Source organism: Delphinus delphis, chromosome 8, assembly GCF_949987515.2.
Source record: "Delphinus delphis chromosome 8, mDelDel1.2, whole genome shotgun sequence".
In the NCBI taxonomy this organism is placed as follows: domain Eukaryota; kingdom Metazoa; phylum Chordata; class Mammalia; order Artiodactyla; family Delphinidae; genus Delphinus; species Delphinus delphis.
Window position 1 is genome coordinate 27,376,266 of NC_082690.1, and position 26,253 is coordinate 27,402,518.

The window sequence follows — 26,253 nt, forward strand, 5'->3', positions numbered from 1 at the left end:
ACTCACACAGAAGGAAAAGAAACTAGTGGTTACCAAATGGGAGAGGGAAAGAGGAGTGGCAAATTGGGGGTACGGGATTAAGAGATACAAACGACTATGTATAAAATAGATAAGCACCAGGGATATATTTTATAGCACAGGGAATTATAGCCATTACCTTGTAATAACTTTTAATGGCGTATAATCGTAAAAATACTGAATCACTATGCTGTACACCTAAAACCAATATAATACTGTAAATCAACTATACTTCAATTTAAAAAAATCTAAATTTGTCTAACCCACTTTAAAAGGTAGTTTATGGTCAGGGAGAAATTCTAGAGGAAATAAACATTAAAAATTAAAATTAAATATCTCATTTATAATTATAAGAGCAAAGAAAACTCCAGATAATTTTGATCGAAGTTATTGTACATCTATGTTCTATAGTGCTCATTTATAGAAAAAGTCCTAGTGTCATTTTGTCCATCACTAAAATATTGTTCAGTGTTTGAAATTCTCTAATAGAATATTATGATCTGAACAGAGAAGGAATGCTCACATTTTCCCAAATTAAATTAATTTTAAGTTGAAGTCAAATAATGTATTCTTAACAACTGGATGAAATTTGTCTCTCAACAGCGTCATCATGGATTGGTAAGATTAATAAATATATTTTAAACTTTTCAATCACCATGTCAGAAAAATAATGGGCACATGTCTAGAAAAGATAAAGGAGCATTTTGGAAACTGATTTGACCACAGAAAATCAGAGGTTAATTCTTCCTTTAGTCTTTTAAAATTATCTCCTGATATTTGTTTTGCAGCTTCTAATTAATAAGGCAAAATGTGATGATATTTCTGGGGATCGAAAAAGAAATGTGTTGTTGTTATTACGCTTTTCCTAAGTTCTAACCTTGAGAACAAAAGTGAAGATGAATAGCATGCCATTGCTGTATCATAGGGATGATGTATTTCAAATGCTGGACTCCTTCCACAATGTTCTTTGAAACATTGCTACTAAGGAAAAAAAAATGTTAAAGGAACTCATTTATTGATTCTCAAATCCATTGCTGTTTCAGGTTTTGCCTAAGCTAACCAGTGCATTTTATTTTGGAAGCCACTGACACAACAAAGTGCTGTAACAAGTGAACATAAAATATATTAATAGACACAGGTAATAAAAACTTGATTCCAAACTTTAGTGAATTTGAAAAAGAGACTAGGGGTTTTAAAACAATGATAGCCTATAAATAAAAAAGCAGATTCAAACAAAGCTCCTACAGGATTTGTGACAAATGGTCTTCTAGTCATTATTAAGAAGACAAACCCAAGTCGTATTTTGTGAAGATGTTAGGTAGAGTTGATATTTCTCTAAAATTATTCAACCTACTGATTTCCGGTACTAACTTCCATAAGGCAAGAAGAGAGGATAGGAGGAATGTGACAAGGGGAAAGGAACAATAATAATAATAATAGTGGTAGAAGTAACAATAATGAACATTTATTCAACAAAGATATAATAAGAATTTTACATGGATTGTGTCATTTAATCTTCACAAATAACTTTCCGAGGTAGGCAGCCTAATTTGTTAGAGAATTATTCTAACTTAGTATTGATAAAAGGATGAGCTTTTCATGGTTGAAAACTCAGATTCCCCTTTGCCTCTCTTTGAAAATGCATCAGATGCCTCTCAGTGATATTTTTGCTTCTGGTAACAAACACTTATGTCTTTATAACTCATTACTGCAGAATCAAGATGTAAATTCTTTGAAACTAGGATGATGGCTACCTCACCAAATTGCTTACAAGAGTGTTCTACCTGTAGTTATATAGTTAACACTACTGACAACACAAAATGACAAAGATCATGGTTTAGCAAAAGCATTACAGTTCACTCTGCAAATGATTTACCATCATTCAGCTGTATGATTAGCTCTTGTTTTTGTTGTTTTTCTTTTTGATGGCAGGGGTGGTAGTCCATTGGTATTAAGTGCAGAGCTAAAATAGTTAAATTAAAATGAAAGCCTTCACTGTAGACTAAAGAATAAATATCTTACATTATTGAAAATTAGAACTTTCTTATCAAAGCCCAATACAAAATTAGAAACTTCAGATAACATGGAGTTATTAATAAGACCAGCAATTATGGGAAAAATAATGAATATCAAGGTCAAATTTATCAACAGGATCATAATTTTTAACCCTGATTTTCTTCTTTCCATGTTTTAGGAAACTATAAATTTGGAATTTGGAACATAACAATTCATAAATATTACTCATCTGGTTAAGATTCCATGCCATAACTTTACTTTATTGATTATAATTTTATTTGGGCTAAACTGTAGCCTCCCAAATGTCCCATTCTGGCAAACCCAGGTGAATAAGCAGAAATGCACAGAGAATGAGAGGATTTCCATCCCTATTCTAACTAAAAATCCTGCCTATTGCTTTATTTTTAAACTGCCACTAACATGTTTAAATTATAATTGCATCTTCTCAATGAGCACAGTTCCTTATTATTGGAACTGGCAGGGGGCCTTGACATCTGAGTCATCATTTCACTGTGTCTATTTCTTACTGTGGTATACAAATTAAATAGACATACAAGATGAAATATAGGGGGAAAAATCTGAAGCAGTAACTTTAAATTGAATTAATTGTTGTCAAATCTACAAAATATATAAAGCAATCAACATTGGTAATAATATATTCTACTTCAGGCACATTTTCAATAATACTAACTTCAATTCTAAGGCCAAAAATGCTTCAAACACTTCTAGCCAAATATTGTACTTCTATAAATCAAAACCAATAGCTTTAATATTCCCTAAATTTAAAAGAATAATTCCAGTGTCTTCTCTCAAGAAGTGAACATGTTCTAAAGAAATGTCTCTTTTTCAATACTAAAATTTAATTAGAAGAGAAGTCTTGAGATAGTCACTTGATACATTATTCTGCATATTAAGAAAGTAATAGGATGTAAACCAGATGTTCCTAGATTATGAAATTTAAAACATAACGTATTCAAAATGTAGCTAGCTTTTTACCTATATTTATGCAATATTTAAGAATAAGGCAAGCGATCCCCACAATGTTGAAATCAGTCTTACTATTTCTCTCATAGTTTGAGTTCAAACAGTGGAAATAGTCATGGGTTTACAGTATCCAGTTTTTAGTGAGTCTTATCATTTTTGTAATTACTATGGGTAGTATTAATAAATGTTTTCTTTTTATATGATGAAATAAATTAATGAAAGAGGCAGACACTATGCAAAATGGCTGGGAATAAGGCCAAATCTTTTTACATATATCCAGGGACAAGTAATTTTCTAAATGACACTCTAGGTTATCTTGCCTAAATAATGACAAGTACTGCCATCATGTAATTTACTAAAATAATTATGTAAATCTCCTAGTTCCCATCACCCATATCAAGTCCATAGCCACTTACCTTGTCTTTATTCTCAGTGCCAGAAGCCTCAGGCTTGGTCCTAATCACAAATGGCGTGGACAGTCGCAGCAGAACCCTTTCGAAGGTGGCATTAACCTTTGGAGAAACAATCTCGAAGCAGTCCTCAAACCTGAGCACTTTGTGAGTGTCACATCGCAGCTGCTTCCTTAGGCCTTCCCCCAGCTGAAGGACTGTCATGTGGGGGTCAAACATCAAATGGAAAGGGAAGGCTCTGCAGAAGGTGTTGATGCTAATTCTGAGGTCCGCAGGAACTTGGGAGGTTCCCTGTGGAAGGTTCTTCGTGATACTAGTATTTTCACATTGTTTGATAAGGAAAGTAAGACCACTACAATTGCCTGGGTTTGAACCATCAGAGCACAGTTTCTCATTTGCAACCTGGTCCACTTCTACATCCAGCTGATAGATTTTCTTTCCTGCAGCCTTAATCATTCCAAGCATTGCAAACCCCACAATGTGGTGAGGGTGGAAGTAGTGGAGCATAAGATTACCTTCAGGGAGCTCTTTGCATAGGAATGATGGTGACTCCAGAGTGGCCTGTTTTCCAAAAGAAGTTCTAATGTGTTCCAACAAAGCATCAAAGCCATTAAAAAAGTCCTGCAACGTGCCACCTACAGCTCGAAGGACTCTCTCATTCTCATCAAAGCATATATTAAAGAACTCCTCACCAAATCTTTCTTGAATTTCCTCAAACTTCAAACCTAGAGGTAAATGGAAGCAAATGTTAATAAAGTATAATAAAAATAATTGAATTCACAGCTTTTTTAATGCTTACCAGAAGAGGCAGCTAGTGAGAGAAGCAAGAGAGGTATTTCCCTTGGGTACACAAATTTCCCAAATAGGTTAAGTCATTCATTTTGAGTTAAAGAAAGTAAATTTCCGTTCATTTTCTGGACGCTTCTAAGATGTTAATGAGCATCAACTTTTTTGTTGTTGTTTTAAAATAGACTTTATTAGTGCAATTTTAGATTCATAGCAAAACTGAGCAGAATATAAAGATATTTTCCATGTACCCCCTGCCCCCCACACACATAACCCCCTCCCCTGGCAACTATTGATATTGTGCACTACAGTGGTACATTTGTTACAATCAATGAACCTACACTGACATAACATTATCACCCAAAGTTCATAGTTTACATTAGGGTTCATTCTTCGTGTTGTATATACTTGAGTTTTGACAAATGTATAGTAACATGTGCCCACCATTATAGTATCATACAGAATAGTTTTGCTGCCCTAAAAATCCTCTGTGTGCCACCTATTCATTCCTCCCTCCCCTCAAACCCTGCAGCATGAAGTTTTTAAATGCTGCTAATCTAGCTGTTCTCTTTTCTTTTCAATACTATACTCCATTTGCTGTAATTATCATGAATAATATATTTTCCTTAACAATTTCCCTCATCGTTAAAGAATTTTAAGAGGCTATTATAAAGTTGTTTATTATGTCCATTCAATATTACTATTTTACTTATCACAATTCACTTGTTAAGTAGGAAATATAACCAGAGAGGGAATCTATGGTACATGAGCAGAGAAAGACATCAGGTTATCTTGCATAAACAGAAGTGCTTAAATTAGTAATCTCTGAGAAAATCATGCAGGTCAGCTAGACCCCAGGAAGTGAGAGACAAAACAAGGAATTAAAACTGTGGAATGATTTGCATTCACTCTTTCACTCACAAAAATGAGAGCAGACAAAAGTAGAGTAGGAATCTGACCAGACAGAGTTAAAAGTCTTTAAGTTTTCTCGGTTCATACTTATTCCAAGATGCTATGGCAAAAGGAAATCTACCTTATAATAATGGTTATAATAATAAATAAATAAACAGACACACACAGACACACACACACACACACACACAATGCATTATATAGTAATTAGAAGCAGAATCACACATAATCTAGTTAGATCCACCCTTGAGGAAGAGTACAGCACAGATAAAAAGAGTTGAGTCTGTATCCTAAAGAAAGCTTCTATGTAGAGTCACCCTAGTGCTTCTCTGACTTTGGCTGAAATCAGTACATGTAGTTTACATATTCATATTTTATTTCATTATCTATCTCATCTTATAAGGAGGTCCTGAAAATCAGACAGGAAAAGACAGGTCACTTTGTTAGTGTCCTGTTAGAATGCAAAGTAGTCTGGGCTGTCTATGGCTTAGTTTGCTGCTCCTACTTTATTATTCCCTATGAGTTCTCCCCATCCAGAAGTGAGGGGATAAAACAGAGTCAATAATATTGTTTTAAAATAGAGTCCAAACACATCAAATATTTTTTGAGAACTTACCATAGAGTCTAAATATTGTGGAAGCCAAGTTAAGAAGTTAGTTTGACAAAGAAGTTCTTAAAATCCATGTGAAATGAGAAGTAGAAAATTTAAGTGAAAATCAGTCCCGTTATTAAGAAGCATTTCACATTAATTTTAGTTTCATAGATCTGATGTTCAAGAGAAGCTGAGAAAGTCACCTACTAGGATAAAAACATCACTACTCATCTCACATTGTAATGTTACAAGATTGAACTTCAACATATGTTGCATTCACTAACAATAATGCCAGCAGAATTGATTATAATAGCAGTTTTCTAACTAGTTCCCTGGTGTGAAAGAGAGAAAACAAGATAGATGATATCCACTGCAATTTGGCTCCAACTGCTCCATTAAAACTGCTTTTGTAATTATTTACACCAATATATCCTGTTTTGTCATATTACTTAACTTTTTTTTTTCCTTTAGTTTTATAGTGTTCATCAACTCTTCCTCCTAAATTGCTCTTCTCTCTTGGATTATAAACCATTCTCTCCTGGTTTAATTACTAGCTGTCTGAAAAGCCCTTCACTAAAACGTCTTTCTATACAAAATCCTTACATCACCATCACTATACTGTAACTAAAAATTTCTAATACATACAAATTAAACTTATGTCCCTTCAATGGCAGTATTATTTGCTGCTATTAATTTTTAATTATGAAATTCTTATTAAAAACTAAGTTCAGAATAAATAAAAATTCCTATAATCTGACTATATTTGCTGAACAACAAAATTCCACGTGCCACTGAAAATATTCCATGGATTGCTTCTACACTTTGCAGAGTTGTGTCTTAAAGGACTTAGGGTCTTTATGCACAGACGAGAAAAAGAGAATTTCTTCTAACTTGCATTTTTCATAACATTAAAAATGCCCTCGCAGTTATTAAGAACACAGATATAATACAGTAAGCTTATGTCCTATTTCCAAATGTCATAATCCCAAAGAATCATACAGAAAATAACAAGTAAGTAAATTCACCAGAGGCAACAAAATTAAAACTACTTGTGAGTACAGCAGTCTACCAATCCTTGTTGCTTTAAAAAGCACTTCTGTACCTAAGATACAATGGTTATTAAGTCTCAAATGATAATGCTAAAGCCTACCAGGGTGCTAAAGTGACTTGTATCAATAAAGAAAAACTAAATTATTTTTAGTATTATATGCAAATACCATACATGGCAATTCTATATACACCACAGTATTCAATTAACTAATAAATATTTTTGGTCTCACAATTGTTAAACTGTGCAAGCTGAGAAAATAAAAAAATTCTTAGAGCTTGAAAAATTAGAACTAGGGAATGATCACTTCAACTTCTGCAAATATGCTATGAATCAATACCCAAGACTTGCACTTTAAACATCTCAAAATTTAGAAAGCACAGAGAAAGTAGTTTAGCTCAGTCTCACTCCCAAGATTCCACTTATAATTGATGCAAACACCCTACTTCCAGTAAATCACCTGAAACATAGAAACAATGCTCATCTGCTCTTATCACAAGAAGCTTGACATTTGGGTATATAAAAATACATTTCTTAAAGAGGCAAAACTTACAATAAAACTGCTTTCATTAGCAGGTAAATTAAAGGAATTTTAAATTACTATTAATTCATCCCTTCAAAAAAATGAATAGCTTAAATTCTGACATCCTTTAACTGAAAATGAAATAGTGAATGAATCTTTTGTCCCTTATCCAACTTCACACTGTGCACCTCTTGAGGGCATATATGTCTGCATACCTATCACTAGCATAATGCTCAGCACATGGATACTAAGTATTCATTCATAGAAACTAAACATTCATCTAGAATCAATTTTAAAGCTACAGTTGTGTCACATCAAAAGCTACCAAGACAACTTTTCTCTCATGGGCCCCCACAGATAATTAAATTACAGATGATTGGGCTATAACAGAGGCATACAGGAGCTATGACAGTATGGGAAAAAGAATGTCTGACTTTCTCCTCAGGGAGATAAAGTTTGAAAGATAATATTAAGAAAAAGTAGGTGTTCAAAAAGCCAACAAGGAAGGAAGGAGCACTCTAACAGATGGACAGTAATGAAATATGAATGAAGCAGGGAGGTGAAAGAGCCCAGCAGAATCAGGGAAGAGCAAGTAGTAAGTGTATAATGGCTGTGGAGCAGGGGTGGTGGGATGAGCTGCTAATTAATCAGCAATGCAGAAGTTGGACTTAAGTGTGACAAGACCAGAGTCAAAGATAGCAGTCAAAGAGATGCTGCAGTGTCTCTATAAGGTTATATTGATTGAATTAGGTAGTTCCAGTAAGAATGGAGATATTAGTACCAAGCAGTGTGCCAAACATTTTTGTATATTACTTTAACATTTAAAAAATTCCTATCAAGTGGATATTTTTAATTGCACCCATTTTAAAGGTGAGGAATGTTAAGAAATTTGCCCATGTTTACCCAATTGTAGGTAGCAGAGCCAGGTCTCAAAGTGAAGTCTAATACTAGATCTTGTGTAATAAATATTGTGTGATAATGTGCACTGTATTAAATGAGTAAAACATCTGCGTGGGGGAAAAATGCATGTCTTGCCCATTGAAATATCATCAATGCCTAACATTCTGCCTGACATTTATGGGTGCTCAATAAATAATAGCTGGATGTCAGGTGAATTAATGCATCACTGAAGTCTATAGAAAGGAGCTACAAGGAGCAGTCAATGGCTATCAAATGCCACAGAGAGGTCAAGGAAGAAAACTTTAAATTGGATTGGTCAGAACTTCGGGGACCTTTGACAGAGCAATTTCAGTGGGGAGGTGGAGGCAAAAGACTGAGTATAATGGGTTGAGGAGGGTGGGACAAATGAAGAAACAGAATATTAGTTTTCAGCTGTATCAATAATATTATTGGAAGGCTAAAATTACTTATTTTATAAAATTGTTTTTAAAAAAATCTGGTCTCCATGCTTGGAAAGGGCAATGTTGCCTTCATTGAGAACTGAATGAATAGAGAAAGGTATGACACGAAAGATATAGCATTGAATGGGGTCCTGGATCCTCTGGGGGAAGATTTATTAATAAAAGAGGGAAATTTGTGTCTTTCTAGGTCCAGAGACCATCCTTATCACCCAGCAAATGTATCAGTCTCCACTAACATGGGAAAATACCAAAGCGGAAGGTATTTCTTCAAGTTGCTTAAACTTCAACCAAGGAGCTGAATACCTACCAGCTTATCACTTCTGTGAATTGTGGACCTCCATAATTACTTTTTGATTAATTACTTAGGTTTCATCAACCTAATATCTAAGTAATATAACTCAATCACAACAGTATCTCAAGTCCAAAAGATTTCAACATTTTAAGTAAACAATTATCCTTTCAGACAAACAATTATTTTTCCAGCTTTATTGAGATATAACATGGTGTAAGTTTAAGGTACACAATGTGTTGATTTGATACACTTAAATATTGCAAAATGATTAGCATCGTACCATTAGTTTACATCTCCATCACTTCACATAATTACCATTTCTTTTGTTGTGGTAAGAATATTCAAACTCTGCTCTTAACTTTCAAAGTATAATGCACAATTGTTAACTATAATCACAAGGCAGTGCAATAGATCTCCAGAAATTAGTCATCTTCTAACTGGAAGTTAGAACATTTCCCTATTTCCCCCAGCCCCAGGTAACCACCATTCTACTCTCTATGAGTTTGGCTTTTTCAGATTCCATATATAAGTGACAGCATACAGTATTTGTCAAGAAAAAATTATTTTATCTAGCAAGACGATAAGATGTTTCTCAACTATGTTTGAAACCCAGATGACACTTTTATAAGAATATAATTCTAGTGCCATGCCAATCTACAAATAAATAAAGTCTCTGCATCCAGAGATTTAAGGGTAAATATTACATATGTCTAAATAATAACAAAGAAGAAAGCCTGGAAAGAAATCCCACTGCCCAAATCGTAATTTTAAGGGAAATTGTTTTGAATCTGAGCTATCAATACAGTCTCATTTGCATCTTGGTGAGGTGAGATAAGACGTTTGTAGTTAGAGTACTTTAGTTAAATAAGTAAAACTGTTGGGATAATAGTAAAAAGAAAGAGTCTTATCAATTTTGCTCTTAATCTATGAAGGGTTAAACTGCAATTTTCTACCATTTTAGAGGCATTTAATTCTCCTCCTTTTATTGCATTTGTGGCATCCTGTCCCTCTCCAAAAAAGAACACAGAATAAGTCATATATTTATTTTTAAGTGTAGGTGAACTAAATTAAATTTTCCTTAATATTTAAAAATTTTTATTATATAATTAAAAATAGCAAGACACATATGCAGATTTTTAAAACAGGGTTTTAACATCTTTGAGCTAACAAAGAATTTGCTAAGCATAGCATTAGAGGAAACCCTCTAACATATTTAAGATTAGTTCTTGAATACCCAAAGGAATATTTATTATTATAAGTGTAGTAAGTACTTCAGGCACAAAAATATTTGTGATGGTTAAGTTTACAGTTTGTAATTTTGAGACTATGCCAAGGTATGCTTTAAAATATACACAGGACAAAAAAATAAATTAAATAAAATAATAAAGTAAACAGAGGGCAAAAATTTTAAGTTAGAAACATGGCATAATGGAGATGATGCCAAATCCTGAGTACTGGGAGTACTTTTTTACCCAGAAACTATATCTAAAAAGCAGAACATCATAAAAGTACACTCCAACAATATCAGTTAGTACTCCTTGCTTTCAAACAGAAGAGCACATGTTTGTGCCTTTCTTGTAAAATACCGGATATCCCCTTGTATTATAAATATTTGTCTATGATCCTTCTGTTGACCATAAACAGATTTAGTAGGACAACTCGTGAAATGTATGATCTCTAGAAACAGTGTGATCTAGAAAGAGAAAAAGAAACCAATGGAGGAAGGACTATAACTAAAACAATAATAGAATTTTCCCTGAACTGTAGAAGATTGTGAATCAACTGATAGAAAAGGCACAAGCTCCAGCCAAGACTGGTAAGAAAACACACACACATACACACACGCAAAAACCTAAGCACATCTGGTTAAATTCCTGAAATACAAGAGATAAAATCTTTTAAGTTGCAGGAAAGAACAAGTAATTTTCAAAAAACTTAAAAAAAAAATGTTCTTCTTATTTGCAATTCTGTAAGCTAGATGAAGGTGGAATAATATATGTGGAATACTGAGAGAATTTAAATCTAAGAATTCATTATCCAGCCAAGATATCTGGCAGATTCAGAAACAATATGACTCAGTGAAACACCTGAGGAAAATAATTGAAAAAACACTTTAACCAAACAACAAATGAAACAGAGGAGTCCTGGTAAGAGAAAATGGGAAAAGTAAAAACATCAAGGAGCAATGAACCTTGCAACACACACACACACAGGTGTGTGTGTGTGTGTGTGTGTCAATGACAGATATTTTTTGCAAATTTGTAATATAAATGTAAATAAAAATTACTGAAATAGAGAGAAAGGGAAACTATTGACAACTGCAAGGTAAATTTTATTGACAATCTGTAACTAAACAATCTCAGCAAAACCCAAGAGTTAGGAGGTTAGGGAGAAACAGTAGGGAGGGGGAAAGGAGAAAATGTTCTAACAGCACTCTAAAGGTCTCTTCCAAATGGGATATGGCAATTAGAGAAAAAGATACATTCTTAGTAAGGAAATAAGTGATATTTTGTTTTAAAATAATGAAAAAACACATGGACCTAATTTTAGTAACAAGAAAGGGAAGCTAAGCAATAATGAAATGGGAAAGTAGAAGAGAACTTTCAAACTACAAAGGTTAAAAAAATTTTATATTCAACATGATCAAAATAGCAAAAATAAGAAAAAACAATGTAAAATGAATAATTATCATAAATCAAGTTGGAAGAAAGAAAATCAGTAAATTATGCATTTAATTAGGTGTAAACAAATAAATACCATCAAATGTCAGAAATTCTCACCCCATATATAAGAATTGCATATCTATAAAACAACTTATAAAAGGTGATTTAAAAAAAAAAGTTTGAAAATAAATGTTAGGCAAAAATTTCCAAGAAACTACAAGAAGAAAAAAAGCAAGGAAGGAGTAGTATTAATATCGAATAAGGTGGAATTAAGGTTAAAAGTGCTAATCAGGATAAAGAGAGACATTATATAAAAAAAAAAATCACAATTTACAAAGAAGACCTAAGAGACATGAACCTGCAACATTGTAGCTAAATATACAAAGTATTAGTAATTAGAAATTGATGGCTAATGAGCAAGGGATTTCTTTATGGAGTGATAAAAAATGTTCTAAAATTGATCATAGTGATAGTTGCACAACTTTATGAATACTCTAAAAACACACTGAGGTATGCACTGTATTATTTTTTTTTTTTGCTGTACGCGGGCCTCTCACTGTTGTGGCCTCTCCCGTTGTGGAGCACAGGCTCCGGACGCACAGGCTCAGCGGCCATGGCTCACGGGCCCAGCCACTCCACGGCATGTGGGATCTTCCCGGACCGGGGCATGAACCCGTGTCCCCTGCATCGGCAGGTGGACTCTCAACCACTGTGCCACCAGGGAAGCCCGAGGTATGCACTTTAAATGGGTGAATTGTATGGTATGTGAATTATGTTTCAATATGCTTGTTACACATTTTAAAAGCTAATAAAAAATCGAATTTTACTCTAATGAAAAAACTCTAGACATTTATAGAGGAAATTATAGTAGGATTATAATGGGAAACTTTAATATATCTCTCTCAGAATCAGATGGATCTGACAGACAAAAAAAAGCAAAGTCATAGAGAAATTAAATAAAAACAAAAGAAAAATATAATAAAAAATGTCATTAGTAAATATTAATGTGCTTTTTCAGAATCAACATATCAAAGATTAAAAAAGCAAAGTCATAAATAAAATAAATCTCAACAGCAATAAAAATAAAAAATTCAGAGGAAAAATGAAATTAAAATAAATAAAATTTAATAACAAAGGCAATAAATGTACACATGTGTGTATGTACATACACATGCATACATGTTTATAGTATGTGAAGATATTACAAGAATTGCTCAAGTACTTAGCCACAAAATTTCCATAATATGTTTTTAAGGAAAGATTTTGCAGATCACATTTTTCTAATAATAATACAAATAATAATAACACTACAGCTACATGTAAAAGAATGAAATTAGAACACTCCCTAACACCATACACAAAAATAAACTCAAAATGTATTAAAGACCTAAATTTAAGCCAGAAACTATAAAACTCTTAGAGGAAAACATAGGCAGAACACTCTATGACATAAATCACAGCAAGATCCTTTTTGACCCAGCTCCTAGAGAAATGGAAATAAAAACAAAAATAAACAAAGGGGACTTAATGAAACTTAAAAGGTTTTGCACAGCAAAGGAAACCATAAACAAGAGGAAAAGACAACCCTCAGAATGGGAGAAAATCTTTGCAAATGAAGCCACTGACAAAGGATTAGTCTCTAAAATTTACAAGCAGCTCATGCAGTTCAATATCAAAAACACAACCCAGTCCAAAAATGCGCAGAAGACCTAAATAAACATTTCTCCAAAGAAGATATACAGATATCCAACAAACACATGAAAGGAGGCTCAACATCATTAATCATTAGAGAAATGCAAATCAAAACCACAATTAGGTATCACCTCACACCAGTCAGAATGGCCATCATCAAAAGATCTACAAACAAAAAATGCTGGAGAGAATGTGGAGAAAAGGGAACCCTCTTGCACTGTTGGTGGGAATGTAAATGGATACAGCCACTATGTAGAACAGTATGGAGGTTCCTTAAAAAACTAAAAATAAAACTACCATACGACCCAGCAATCCCACTACTAGGCATATACTCTGAGAAAACTATAATTCAAAAAGAGTCATGTACCACAATGTTCATTGCAGCTCTATTTACAATAGCCAGGACATGGAAGCAACCTAAATGTCCATCAGTAGATGAATGGATAAAGAAGATGTGGCACATATGTACAATGGAATATTACTCAGCCATAAAAATAAACAAAATCGAGTTATTTGTAGTGAGGTGGATGAACCTAAAGTCTGTCATACAGAGTGAAGTAAGTCAGAAAGAGAAAAACAAATACCGTATGCTAACACATATATATGGAGTCTAAAAAAAAAAGAAAGAAAAAAAGGTTCTGAAGAACCTAGGGGCAGGACAGGAATAAAGACGCAGGCGACATGGGGAGGGAGAAGGGTAAGCTGAGACGAAGTGAGAGAGTGGCATGGACTTATATATACTACCAAATGTAAAATAGATAGCTAGTGGGAAGCAGCCACATAGCACAGGGAGATCAGCTCAGTTCTTTGTGACCACCTAGAGGGGTGGGATAGGGAGGGTGGGAGGGAAACACAACAGGGAGGAGATATGGGGTTATATGTATATGGATAGCTGATCACTTTTTTATAAAGCAAAAGCTAACACACCACTGTAAAGCAATTATACTCCAATAAAGATGTTAAAAAATAATAATAATAAACACATATGTGAGAAAAAGGTCACCAAAAATTTATCTATTTAGAAGTTAAACAGTACCCTTCCTTGTATTAAAAAGAAAACATTGAAATTATAACTTCTAGAAATCAATGAAAAGGAAACTAATTCATTCAAAATCCTATGAGGCACAACAAAAACTGTATTCAAACAAAAATATATGTCATAAATACTTTCAGCAACAAAATAATAAGTAAATAAAAACTTTTAATTAAGAAAATTAAGTTAAGTTTAAAATTAAACTATAAAAGCTGAAATTAGTAGATTAGAACTAAATTAGGAGTGAGAAAGAAGACATAGTATATATTAAGGAGAAACAGAGGAATCAAAATAGAACCATACAACGTTCTGCCAACAAATGTGTAAATGTAATATAAATGGATAATTTTTCATCAAAACACAAATGACAAAAATTGACCCAAGAAGAAATGGGTTTTGGATAGCCTTTAAGAAAATTGATAATTCCAAAGTGATTTAAATATTTCCAGGCCATAGAAAACAATTAAAACTACTCAATTCTTTTTATTAAGCCCAATAACTTTAATGCCAAAACTTGATACAGTATACTAAGACCATTTTCTCTTATGAATATTTGCTAAAATAGTAGCAAATGGAGTCTAGCTATTTATAAAAGACTAATACTTCATGACCAAGTACTGTTCATGTCAGAAAAGAAAAAGCAGTTCAATAGTAGAAAATCTATCAGCGTAAAGTATGACGTTTATAAAATTAAATGAGAAAATAATATTGTTTTATCAGTAGATTCTGAAAAGTCTGAAATTGAACAGCTTTAATAAAAATTTTGAGCAAAACAGGGATATAGAGAAGCTGCTCAAACATAATAAATTCTGCTCTTCAAAAACCAGAAGTAAAGCTTATTCTAAATGGTAAAATACTAAGAACATTTCAACTAAAATCAGAAATTAGGCAAATAAGCTTGTTATCACCATTGTTATTCAATATTATCTTGGAGGTTCTAGCAGATGCTATGAGATATAAGGAACAACAAAATTATCTCTTTTTGCTAATGAAGATTGTACACTTAGAAAACCTAGAAAGCCTTTTAATTTCAAGGCTCTTTCTTGCTTTTTTTTGGTGCACAAAACACAACATTATTTTATAGAAAAAATACCTACTAGAACTAATAAGAAACCATTGTAAATAACTGAATATAAAATAAACATAGAATCAATAGCTTTTCTCTATATTAGTAGTAAGGATCAAGAAGTAGAAATGGGGAAATATTCTATTCAAAGTAGCAATGAAAATTATAAAATTATAGGAATACACTAATAAGAAAGGCATAGAACTTATATTAAGAAAACTATTAAATCTTAACACAGAAAACAGAAACTGGACAAATGGAAAAAGGTTCCAAATTTCAAGATGCAAAGACCTTACATTATAAAAATATCAATTCCCCCAAATTAATATGAGTTTAATGCATTTCTAATTATAGTCTCAACATGTTTTCTTAGTAATACAGTAATTTTAAGATTCATATGGGAGAATAAATTCTTAGAATAGCCCAAAAATTCATGAAGAAGAAGACTACTGAGTAAGAACCAGATATTGGAATAAATGAAATGCACTGTAATTACAATTTTTATTTCTATAAAACAAACGAAGAGATTATTAGGTCAGAATAGAGAATTCAGAATCAAATCTGTGTATATAATTTTTAACGTACCACAAAAGAGTATTTTAATTCAATGGGGAAAGAATGGTTTATTTAATACATGGCACTAGCCATCTGGAAAACAATAAAATTAAATCCCATCTCACAACACACACACAAAAAAATAAAATTCAAGATAAATTAAAAATTTAAAATGTAAAAAACAAAACAATAAATATTTTAGAAGAAAATCTAGGGGACTTTATGTATGCCTTAACCAAAACTGGCAAACAAACATACAAAAAGACATAAAGACATATTTGATTTTGTATGATAAAAAGGTAAGCTAAAACTGTCAGAATAATATATAGAATACAATTTTATTTTAGTAAAAATATAAGTATGCGTGTGTGCATGTGCGTGTGTGTGAGTGTGTGTGTGGTGCGTCTCCCCTGACATTCTGCTAGCCTCTCTATCTTAAATACAACTAATTTGTTTCAGACCACCACTATCAACCATCTAGAATTATTTCAACAGCTTCCTAATCACTCTGCTTTCTAATCTCTCTGCAATCCATTCTGTATGCATCTTTTCAATATCATAAATCTTATCATATAATTTCTCTACTTAAAGCCCTCCAATGATTATCCTTTGGCCTCAGAATAAAGTTCAAACTCAGCAGGGCTTGATCCAGCCCTTACTTACAGACCCAACCTCATCTCTCCCAATTTCCTCACTTCACATCTCAGTATAAGCCACTATGACCCACTTGAAGTTTCCTGAACATGCTCATCAATGTCTCTCTGACAGGTTTCTGTCCATGTTACTTTTGTGCTTCGTTTTGTTCTGTTTTGTGTTTTAATAGAATTCTGTTCTCCCACCTACTCCACTTAGGTTAGTTATCTGCTTACACTTATCTTGCAGATCCTTACACCTAAATTCCTCCAGAATACTTTCCTTGACTCTCAAAGACTAAGATGGATGCTTCTGCTTCTTCAGTTTCCAAAGCACTTTGTGAATACCCCCAACCTAGCATTTGTCACACAACAGTTGCTGGCTTGTCCATCCCTTCAATCTGACTTAATCTCTTTGAAAACAAAGGTAATATCCTCTTCACCATTCATTCAATTATTATTTTTTAAAAATGAGAATACCTGCTCTGTATCAGTCTCAGTGCTGAGCACTAGGGAAACTATCATGATCAGAATAGATGTGGGTCTTACCCTTATTGAGCTATGTGAAAGATAGTCTAATCCAGTAGTTGTGCACATAATCCAACAACTGTACATAGAAACCACATGATGATAGGTGTTGGAATGATAAGTTGCAGAATGATATGAGAGCATATAACAGGGACCTAATGTAATCTACTGGGTCAAAGAAAGCTTCCTTTAAAAAGTGACACATATGAAAGATAAGTAAAAGTCAACTAGGCAGCCAAGAAGGAGGAAAGAAAGGCCATTCCAGACCAAAGGAACATGTATGCGAAAGTCCTGGAAGAGAAACTAAAATGAAGCTTTTGAGAAACTAAATGAAGACCAGTATTGTAATCCTAATCCCTGGCACAGTGCCTGTTTGTAGTACATTTTTTGAATGGATAGATAAAAGAATCAATCAATTAATGAATGAACAAATAAATACGGCTGTGTATGATTGACCACATGTCTGTATAATATATATATATCATATACAATGTATATATTATATAATACTTACACTGGATATATCAATAGATGTTTGTATGGGCGCATATTATAGGTTTTCCATTGCTGTTTTTCACGCCCTTCAATATTCACTGGCAGGTCTTTTTACACAAGTGGGCTAGTTATGCTAAAAGACTAATTTAATAGGTGTGACGCTTACTATTTGACAAATTCTTTTTCCTTTGCCAACAAATAGCCACAGGTGAGAACTAAGAAATGGACAGACTCAGGGCAGCACATGTATAATCAGGCAGCATTATCAGGGCTCTGTGCTATGCTTGCTATCAGAAGCTGCCCACCTGTCAGGTGACTAAGGGCTCATCACATTTCCCAGTCTTCCTTCTCCAGCACCCTGACATGTTGTTGTGTAAGACACTAAGCCGAGAGCCCCACAGCAGTGTGGTACATTCAAAGAACGCACAAAGATGAGCTAATTAAAAAGAGGAACTGCAGGAGCACCTGCCTCAGCCTTGTACCCACACTTGGCCCCTGCTTCTGAAATGCAATCTGCCACATTGTGAAAATGTTAATGTTAATGTGTTAATGTCTCACAGGCTTCGGAATCTCCCTACAGAGATGTGCTCTCATCATTTCTCATGCCTGCACTTTTTAGCAGTCTTTTACATGTTGGCTAAGAATTTAAGGAAGAGAATTACTATGCAAATGCATGGATTCCTGTGTCTGCTGATGATACCTGGCCCAGTTTAAATCAGAGGCCACAAAAGTGGCAGAAGAGCATAATTTCCAGAAGGAAGGCTTCTCAGAGGGTTTACTCAGAGCTGTTAATCACAGCTAATGCCTCTTTAATTGTTATGCTTTTTACAATCACTAAATTGTGATCCACCCTCCTCAACTGCTCCAACCCAGTTTTGGAAGCTATGCCTCTATGCAATTTGTACAGAGAGGATTAACTTTTGGAATAAAAGTTTTGTTGTTGTAAATAAATAAAATTGATGGGAATCTGAATTTTTTTTACAACTTCAAACTGGTTTTCAGTATCATATTTGATTTATTTGCCCTGCTCGAATCACATTTTTCATAACCAATTCCCTTTTGATCACACATATAAGATATTGGGCTGAGTAAGAAAGTAATTTAAAGCTGTGAAAAAAAATATCAATGGCATATATAGGGACTGAACCCCTAACCACTGCTTCTTTTGCCTCATAGGTGAGGTCACCCTAGGAATGGTTGAAGCTAGCACCTGAAGCAGAGCAACTGTTCATATGTGTTACTATCTTAAAGTGAATTTGACAGGAACACTGAGCTATGTCTGTCATACCACACCTGAAGATATTCCACAAATAGAACACAAGGGAAAGCCTGAGATATGCAATAATTAACAAAAATGGTAATCTTTTAAAATTGGGAGAGGAGACAACATACGCCTGAGTTCTTCCAATATTGTAATGGAAACTACAATATTTTTGGTTTCATGGCTTATTTGATAAAAAGTTATGTTCTTATGAATTCTTTCACTTTTTTTTTGGCCACGCTACATGGCATGCAGGATTTTAGTTCTCTGACCAGGATGGAACCCATGCCCCCTGCAGTGAAAGTGCAGAGTCCTAACCACTGGACTGCCTCTTTCACTTTTCTAATACAGCATTTTGTAATACAGTTCATTTTTCTGTCCCTTCCCAATTTTTGTACATACTCACACATATATTACAGTTGAATTCATAATATAATAATGTACACAAAACATTTGTGACTTTTTTCTTTTTGTGTAATATTTCATCTCTAGTGGATGCTGGGAGTGTGTGAAGCTATCAGCTCTAGGCTGAGTCTTGCTCTGGTAACGGCTTTTAGCTGAAGACAGCTGCTTGGCCCAATAGCAGGATTCAGGCCCCAGGGCAGCCTGAATCCAAAGGTTAGTTTGGGAGGTGGTGAGCTGTAATACAAAGGCAAGGCATCCTTGCCTCAGTGGGGGGCAATTCTGGAGAGATCAGCTGAGACATTTGTTGTGACTGCACCTAGGCATAGCAGTTCAACTTCTCTCTCATTTTACTTTCTTCACATCCTTACAGGGCAATAGTCTGCTAAGCTGCAAACACCGGCTTTCTTTCATGAAAAAGGATGACTCAGACTGTGGAGCTATTAACCACAAAGGACTATTCTCAGGCCTTGAAATCTACTGTGGTTTGCCTGGTTGGGTCATTGATCCTGAGAGCAGTATCCAGTAGCATTCCTGAGAACAGATCTCCACCTCAGAGCCTGTTTCCTGGGGAAACAGAGCTATGATAACATTATAAACATCTTCCCATGCTGTAGCATAATCTTTCCACATAGTTCTCAATGAAACAGCTGTTTAATGTTCTTGTAAGCAGATTATCATATTTTAATTGACTATTTCCTTATAGTTGGACTATTGGTTGTTGCCAATATTTTGTCAGTATAAAGAGCATACAGAGAACAGGATCAAGCCATTTTTGATGTTTCTTCTTGTTGTTTTAAACTATTTCTTAAAAAAATCTGAAGTGTGGGCTATTATTAAGATAAAGATATGAAGGCTTTCATTCTATCGATACTAAGGATTTATAGATCATAGCATTGCAAACATAAGTCCAATAGCAAAATATAACACCAGAATACTAAGGAATTGGGACAGATTATTTTACGTATTATTGTTTCTTTAACCCAAGACTCAGAATAGGATGCTTGAGAGGCCCAAAGAGAAAAAGAGAACAGAACGGTCTATAATTAACTTCTGCAGCTAATTATAACGTACTTGGCTGAGTAAATCTGAATCTACACAATGCTAGCACCCAGTATATAATAAATATTTCTTGAATACATGTATGTATGAGTGAATAAATAAATATTCAGGTTGCTTTAAATTTTAATTGAAATTCAAGAAAGCTCATTAACGTAGAAATGTAGAAAATGTATGTAATGTAGAAAATATGGACAGGATACTGAGAAGCCCTTAGCTTTAAGTTCTTAAATTGTTCCCATTCCAAAGTAAAAGTGATGGTGTTGGTAACAGTAATAGCATATGTGGTATGCAGAAGCTAGCAGAGGGACTAAGATGGAAGAGTTAAGGAGGAATAAAATACAGTTATAACTAGTAAAGGTACTCAGAGTCAACCAGAAAACAGTAAGCAAAGTTTGTTATTGCACCAGGACACATGCCACAAATTCATGGAAAGAAGTGCCAGAGACTGGAAGATATTAATGGAAATTGATATTTTAAATTTGGGGCAGATGAGGAACGAGGGCATGGTATATCTCGTGAGATGCACTGGCAATCCTATAGACATATCGTAAGATTTATCCCCAGTTCTTGTCTCTTAAAATGCCTCAACAAGAATCATTTCTCAAATCAGGCTGTCTCTTCAATGATTCGTGAACATACCTTGCTCATTCCAACATGTGTCCTGTCACTCACAGTGCCTCTCCCGGAATCCCCAAAAGAGAGCATCCCTCACTGGACTGGCATAAACAAGGGGACAAAGAGGAGAGGAATCCACTTCTTAGGAAGGAGAGGGAGGAAAAAATACATCACAGTAGGAGGCAAAGAATACCAAAAAACAGAAGCAGGAGAAAGGAAACTGCACCAAAGGCTTAGTTTATTGTTATAGCGATATTAATAGGTAAGCCTTGGGCTAACTTACCCAAAAGAGATATAAAACAAAAATGTCTGAATTTAGAGCTTTTCTTTTTCCCATAAACTTTTATCACTTCCCCACCACTCTTTAAGTCCTAAAGAAAACAAAAGGTTATATGGGAGATCTTTCTTAACATCTGAAAGCAAACAAAAACACATTATCCAAAAGGTCAACCACAACCAGCACTTGACAGGAAAAAGATATTACAAAGTTGTAAGATCTTGAACTCACACTCAGTGATAAACACCACACTCTTTTCAAAGCACTTCTTTAGTACACTGCAGAAAAGAGTCATAATTAAAAGTCAAAAAACATGCTGACTTTTCTCTTCTTAGGCCATTCCCAAGCCTTGCCAGAATATTGCTGCTATTTCCTTTCTAGCTTCCAGAAGAATGTCAAAGGTCAACATAGTTTGTTTTGTCTATCCAACTAACAGTGAAATGGTTGGCCTGGTGGCCTAGAAAGTAAATACACATTTGAGATTTTTTTAGCCTTGCGACCATGTTAACCTTGCTCTAAGTGCAAATCTTATAATGTAGGCAATCTTCTTTTTAAACAGTGAGCCAAATTTAAACTCCACTGTCTGCAGAACCTATACTACAGTAACTCTTACTACTAATATCCCTGTTTCACAAATCAGAAATACCCAAGGACTTATATAAATGAGCTAAGAATGAAGACACATGAAGTCAAGTTCCCATGTGGCAATACTAAGATTTGCTCTATCTCACAAATCCCTCCGATTTGCCTAACATTTCTACTAAGGTGAAAGCAGGGACATTGGTTTGTGAATACTACTGTTACTTGATGTTTGCCTCCCACTGGCAATAAGATTCATCCCATCATTTAATTAAAAATTTTGTCACCACAAAATCAAGATTGTGAGGTTCATAACAGCATGAAAGTGTGTATGTGAGTGAGTGTAGGGCATGAGGGGGTGGGGGGAGGGAAGTTAAGGAGACCTTAGACATAAGTAAGACCTGAGATGACATCTACGTGCCTCATATGTTTGCTTATGGTCATAATAAGTTTGAAATTTGAGTATAATTCACTTAAATCCCATTATTTCTATATAACAAGGTTTTAAAGAATTAAATAGATATGTATCAAAAATGAACACCATTTAAACAAATACTTTGTCTATTCCAACAAGAGGGGAAGTGAATATCTAGTATGTGCTGGATTCTCTGACCTGTTATTAATTTAAAAATCTGGGCCGTGGTAGTAATTTTAACCATATATAGTTGTAGTCACAGGGTTTTCCATCATCTTCTAAATAGTTTGCTTTAAACTCCTATTAGCTCATTTTAAAAAACTAAACAGCTACTTGGTGTGATATCTTGCTTCAGATGAAGATTCTGTTTAACTAATTGTACAAACAGTTACATAGAGATGCAGAAAGCACTGTTATTAAATATAGAAACACTTTTATAGCACAGTGCAATATTATCTAATGACTGATGACAGACTGTGAATAATAATTTACTCTGGGTACTTAAAATGTCAGGGAAGCAATAAAAAAGAAAATCAGAATCTATAGAAAAGATTATGTCAACGATGTCATAACATCTTTGTTATAACAAAAATGTCATAACATAACAGTAAGAGGATTACAAGCAGAAAGGAACAGGTCCTAGTAAAGATGCCACTCACTGTAGTATCAAAAAATAAAATAGATAACTTGAGCAGTAGAATTAGTCAGCAGTCTTGTCACTAAGTCAGGTTATAAGGCCACAAAACTTGAGGAAAATAATATCCATAGATGAGCTCCAATTTGGACACTGATTACATAGAATTTGATGTTTTCATTGATGATATTAGGAACAGCAAAATATACTTAAGTATAAAAATAGACTACAAAAGCTCTTAAACTCATTTATGTTTGTTATTTTAGTTTAGTTTTGGATTTTTTTTTAATTGGTGCTAAAACCAAATAGAAATAGAAGGTCCCTTTGGATCAATGATCTATTTTAAATATAATTTTATTCAATAGTTTTTAGAAATGTTTTATTTTGATATAATTTTAAACTTAGAGGAAAGTTGCAAGATTAGTTCAAAAGCTTCCATATTCTTTTACCAAGATTCACCAATTTGTTAAAAATTTACCCCATTTGCTTTATTATGCGCTCTCTCTCTCTCATGCGTACACACATACACACACACACACACACACCACTTAAGAGTAAGTAGCAGACACCATGTCCCTTTACCACTAAATACTTCACTGTGTACTTCCTTAGAACAAGAATGCTCCTTTACAAAAACACAGTAAAATCATAAAGATGAGGAAATTTAACACTGGTACAATACTATTACCTAAAACACAGTCCAAATTCAAGTTTTCCTTACTGTCCCAACAATATTCTTTATAGCTACTTTTTTTTTCTAGTCCAGGATCCAATAAAGGATCATATATTGCATTTGTTTGTCTTGTGTCTTTCGTTTTCCCTCCTCTAGAACAATTCCTCAGTCTTTCTTTGTCTTTCAAACAATATTTCTCAGATACTTACCCTTCCAGACACTCTTCCTTGTTGGTGTGGTTACAAAAGATTGAACATAGCACCTAACCACTTGGTACCTACAGTGAAGTCGAAGAGAAAGATATATAGACCAATAGGAAGCACATCATGAAAATATAAGCTGGAGTCTCCCCATTTTTATCAGCTCAAAACCATTGCTTTCTTTATCTTTTTTCTATCTCCCATTTGGGAACAGGAAAATAATTCTATAGTCAGAATCATCATTGGTAAAAGTTATTTATAAAATAACTTTTAATTCAAGGAGTTATCTGAAGTAATATAGAGTACTATACAACAGTATGCAGTAAAATCGTATACATACACAAACATGCACACACAGGTTTGTGGGGGAGGGAAGTGTTTTTTTCTTTTTTTTAAGAAATAGGCATGTTTCTTCTAAATGGAAGATGTGTTACAATTTCCATTTATTTTCAGAAATAGAGAAAAATTGGACATGGTGAAACGAACTGTGCTTCCTTTCTGAAGTTGGAGAAGCTATATTCAAATCTAACCTCAATCATTTATTAGCTAAGTGATCTTAGGAAAGTCACTTAAAATCTGGGCCTTAATTACTTCACTGTAAAATCAGATAACAATAGTTAACTATAGACTTTAACGAGTAACAAAAGAACATATGTGAAAATTTTTCATAAAAAGTAAAGTACTGTAATATATATATACATGTATATATGCATGTACACATATATATGTGCGTCTATAGATGTAGTGATATATATAGGTGGATGTATGTATGTACATGCATGTGAGGACAGACAGAGAATGACAGTGAGAGAAAGCTTAAGGATGTATTTGATTTGAATTTTTTTCCTGACAGGGTCCTCCCTCTCACCACTTAGAAGAGTACTGAATCCCAAATTTCTCAGTTTGAGTGTGGGCCTCCCACTTTTCTTGGGATGGCTGTCTTCCAGTGGCCACATACAAGCAGCATTGCATTCTGTCCACTGAGTACAGAAGTTCTATTCCTCCTGTCACGTGGCCTTTCCATGAGCTTCTAAACTGGCAGTGTTAAGAGGACAGAGATTATGCCTGGGATTATCCCTTTCCCTTACTCACTGTCAAGTCTCTAGAATCAACACAGTCCTGGGTACACAGAGGATACCCAACAAATATTTGTGGAATGGTGAACACCAGCTGAGACTTTTTCCAGCCCAAAATACTATGACACAGCATCACTGGCTCCTTCTAGAGGTATTTGCTACTCAAACAACAGTGGGGAAACCAGAACTTACATCAACCTCCTCCATATTAGGATAAATGATGTTTAAAAAGAAAAAGTTCATTCCTGGAACTCTGAATCAGCATAAACACTATAGTCATGTACAAATCCTATTAGAATTGTATAAATGAATTAAAAATGATTATCATTAATGTATTATTTAAGCCCATCCCCACTCTCTTTTACATTCCATTGCCTTATTTTTCTTCATAGCACATCACTCTGAAGTTATCATTTTTGTTATTTATGGGTTTTTTGTTGTTGTTGTTTGCCTCTCCACTTTCTGTTTTTCTCCCTGCTAGTTACCAGCACCTAGAACAATACTGAAAGAAGTAGCTACTCAATAAATATTTGTATTGATGGAAAAAGTACTTGAAAATTGTTTCTTTAATGAGGTAAACATTTTCTATATTATTATATACACATATCACTGGATTAATAAACCTTTTCCTGTAGTTAGTACAACAATAAACTTTAGCTCAGCTAAAGCCCTGGTGATCATTTAAAACAAACTAAGGAAGTTTACAGATTTGCAACAAGGTAGAGTCTCTTGATTACTAATTCTGCCATCTAAAAAATTAAGCTTAAATATAGCACAAAAGCAGAAAACTAATGACAAATTAAAGGAAGCAAACTTCTAAATGCTTGGCAGATTTGCATCTTCCTTTTTATTAATATGAAGGATTGAGTATCCAAATAATGAAAAAGAAAGGGTATGAAAACAAAAACAAAGGTAAATAAAAAACAGTCCTAAATACTAAAAGTGAATGAAGAGGAAAAAGAGGTGTCAGAATGTTGTAGGAAGTACAAAGAATCAGGAAAAACAGAACAAAAAGTAGAAAAAAGATAACAATCAGGTATTTTCAGTCAAAATTTTTTTATGCACTAATCACTCAGTGGAGTAACTCACAAAAATCAGGCTCATTTGTCACCGCTATGCTTGATCTCTGGCTGAAATCCCTCTTGATCTCTTGTTTTATGAAAGCTCACAGACAAGTAAAAACTTCCCTTTCCCAGAGCAGCTGCAAACTCACTCTATTGCCCACTCTATTTATATTTCCCCACCTAGGCTAAGTTTGTCCTCTGGTAATTAATGGGATTTCTGGTCCAAGTAGTGGTGGAGAGAAAAATGTTACTAAAGCCAGCATTTTACTAAAACTATGTGTGACCCACTCTTTCTGACATTCGCTGAAGAACAACCTACCATACATCTGTGCAAAGTTAATGACATAGGATGAAGAAAGTGAGGGACTGACCCAGAACTAGTATGCCCA

General features: G+C 34.1%; 1 protein-coding gene across 2 annotated transcripts in view; it reads right to left on the bottom strand.

The window, feature by feature from the left end:
- Positions 1 to 26,253, bottom strand: part of GUCY1A2 (guanylate cyclase 1 soluble subunit alpha 2) — a 430,852-nt gene that overhangs the window by 346,166 nt on the left and 58,433 nt on the right. For both annotated transcript variants that reach the window (XM_060018020.1, XM_060018019.1), the window contains exon 4: positions 3,435 to 4,153. In XM_060018020.1, coding sequence (XP_059874003.1) covers positions 3,435 to 4,153 — 719 coding nt within the window. The remainder of the gene's footprint in view (positions 1 to 3,434; positions 4,154 to 26,253) is intronic.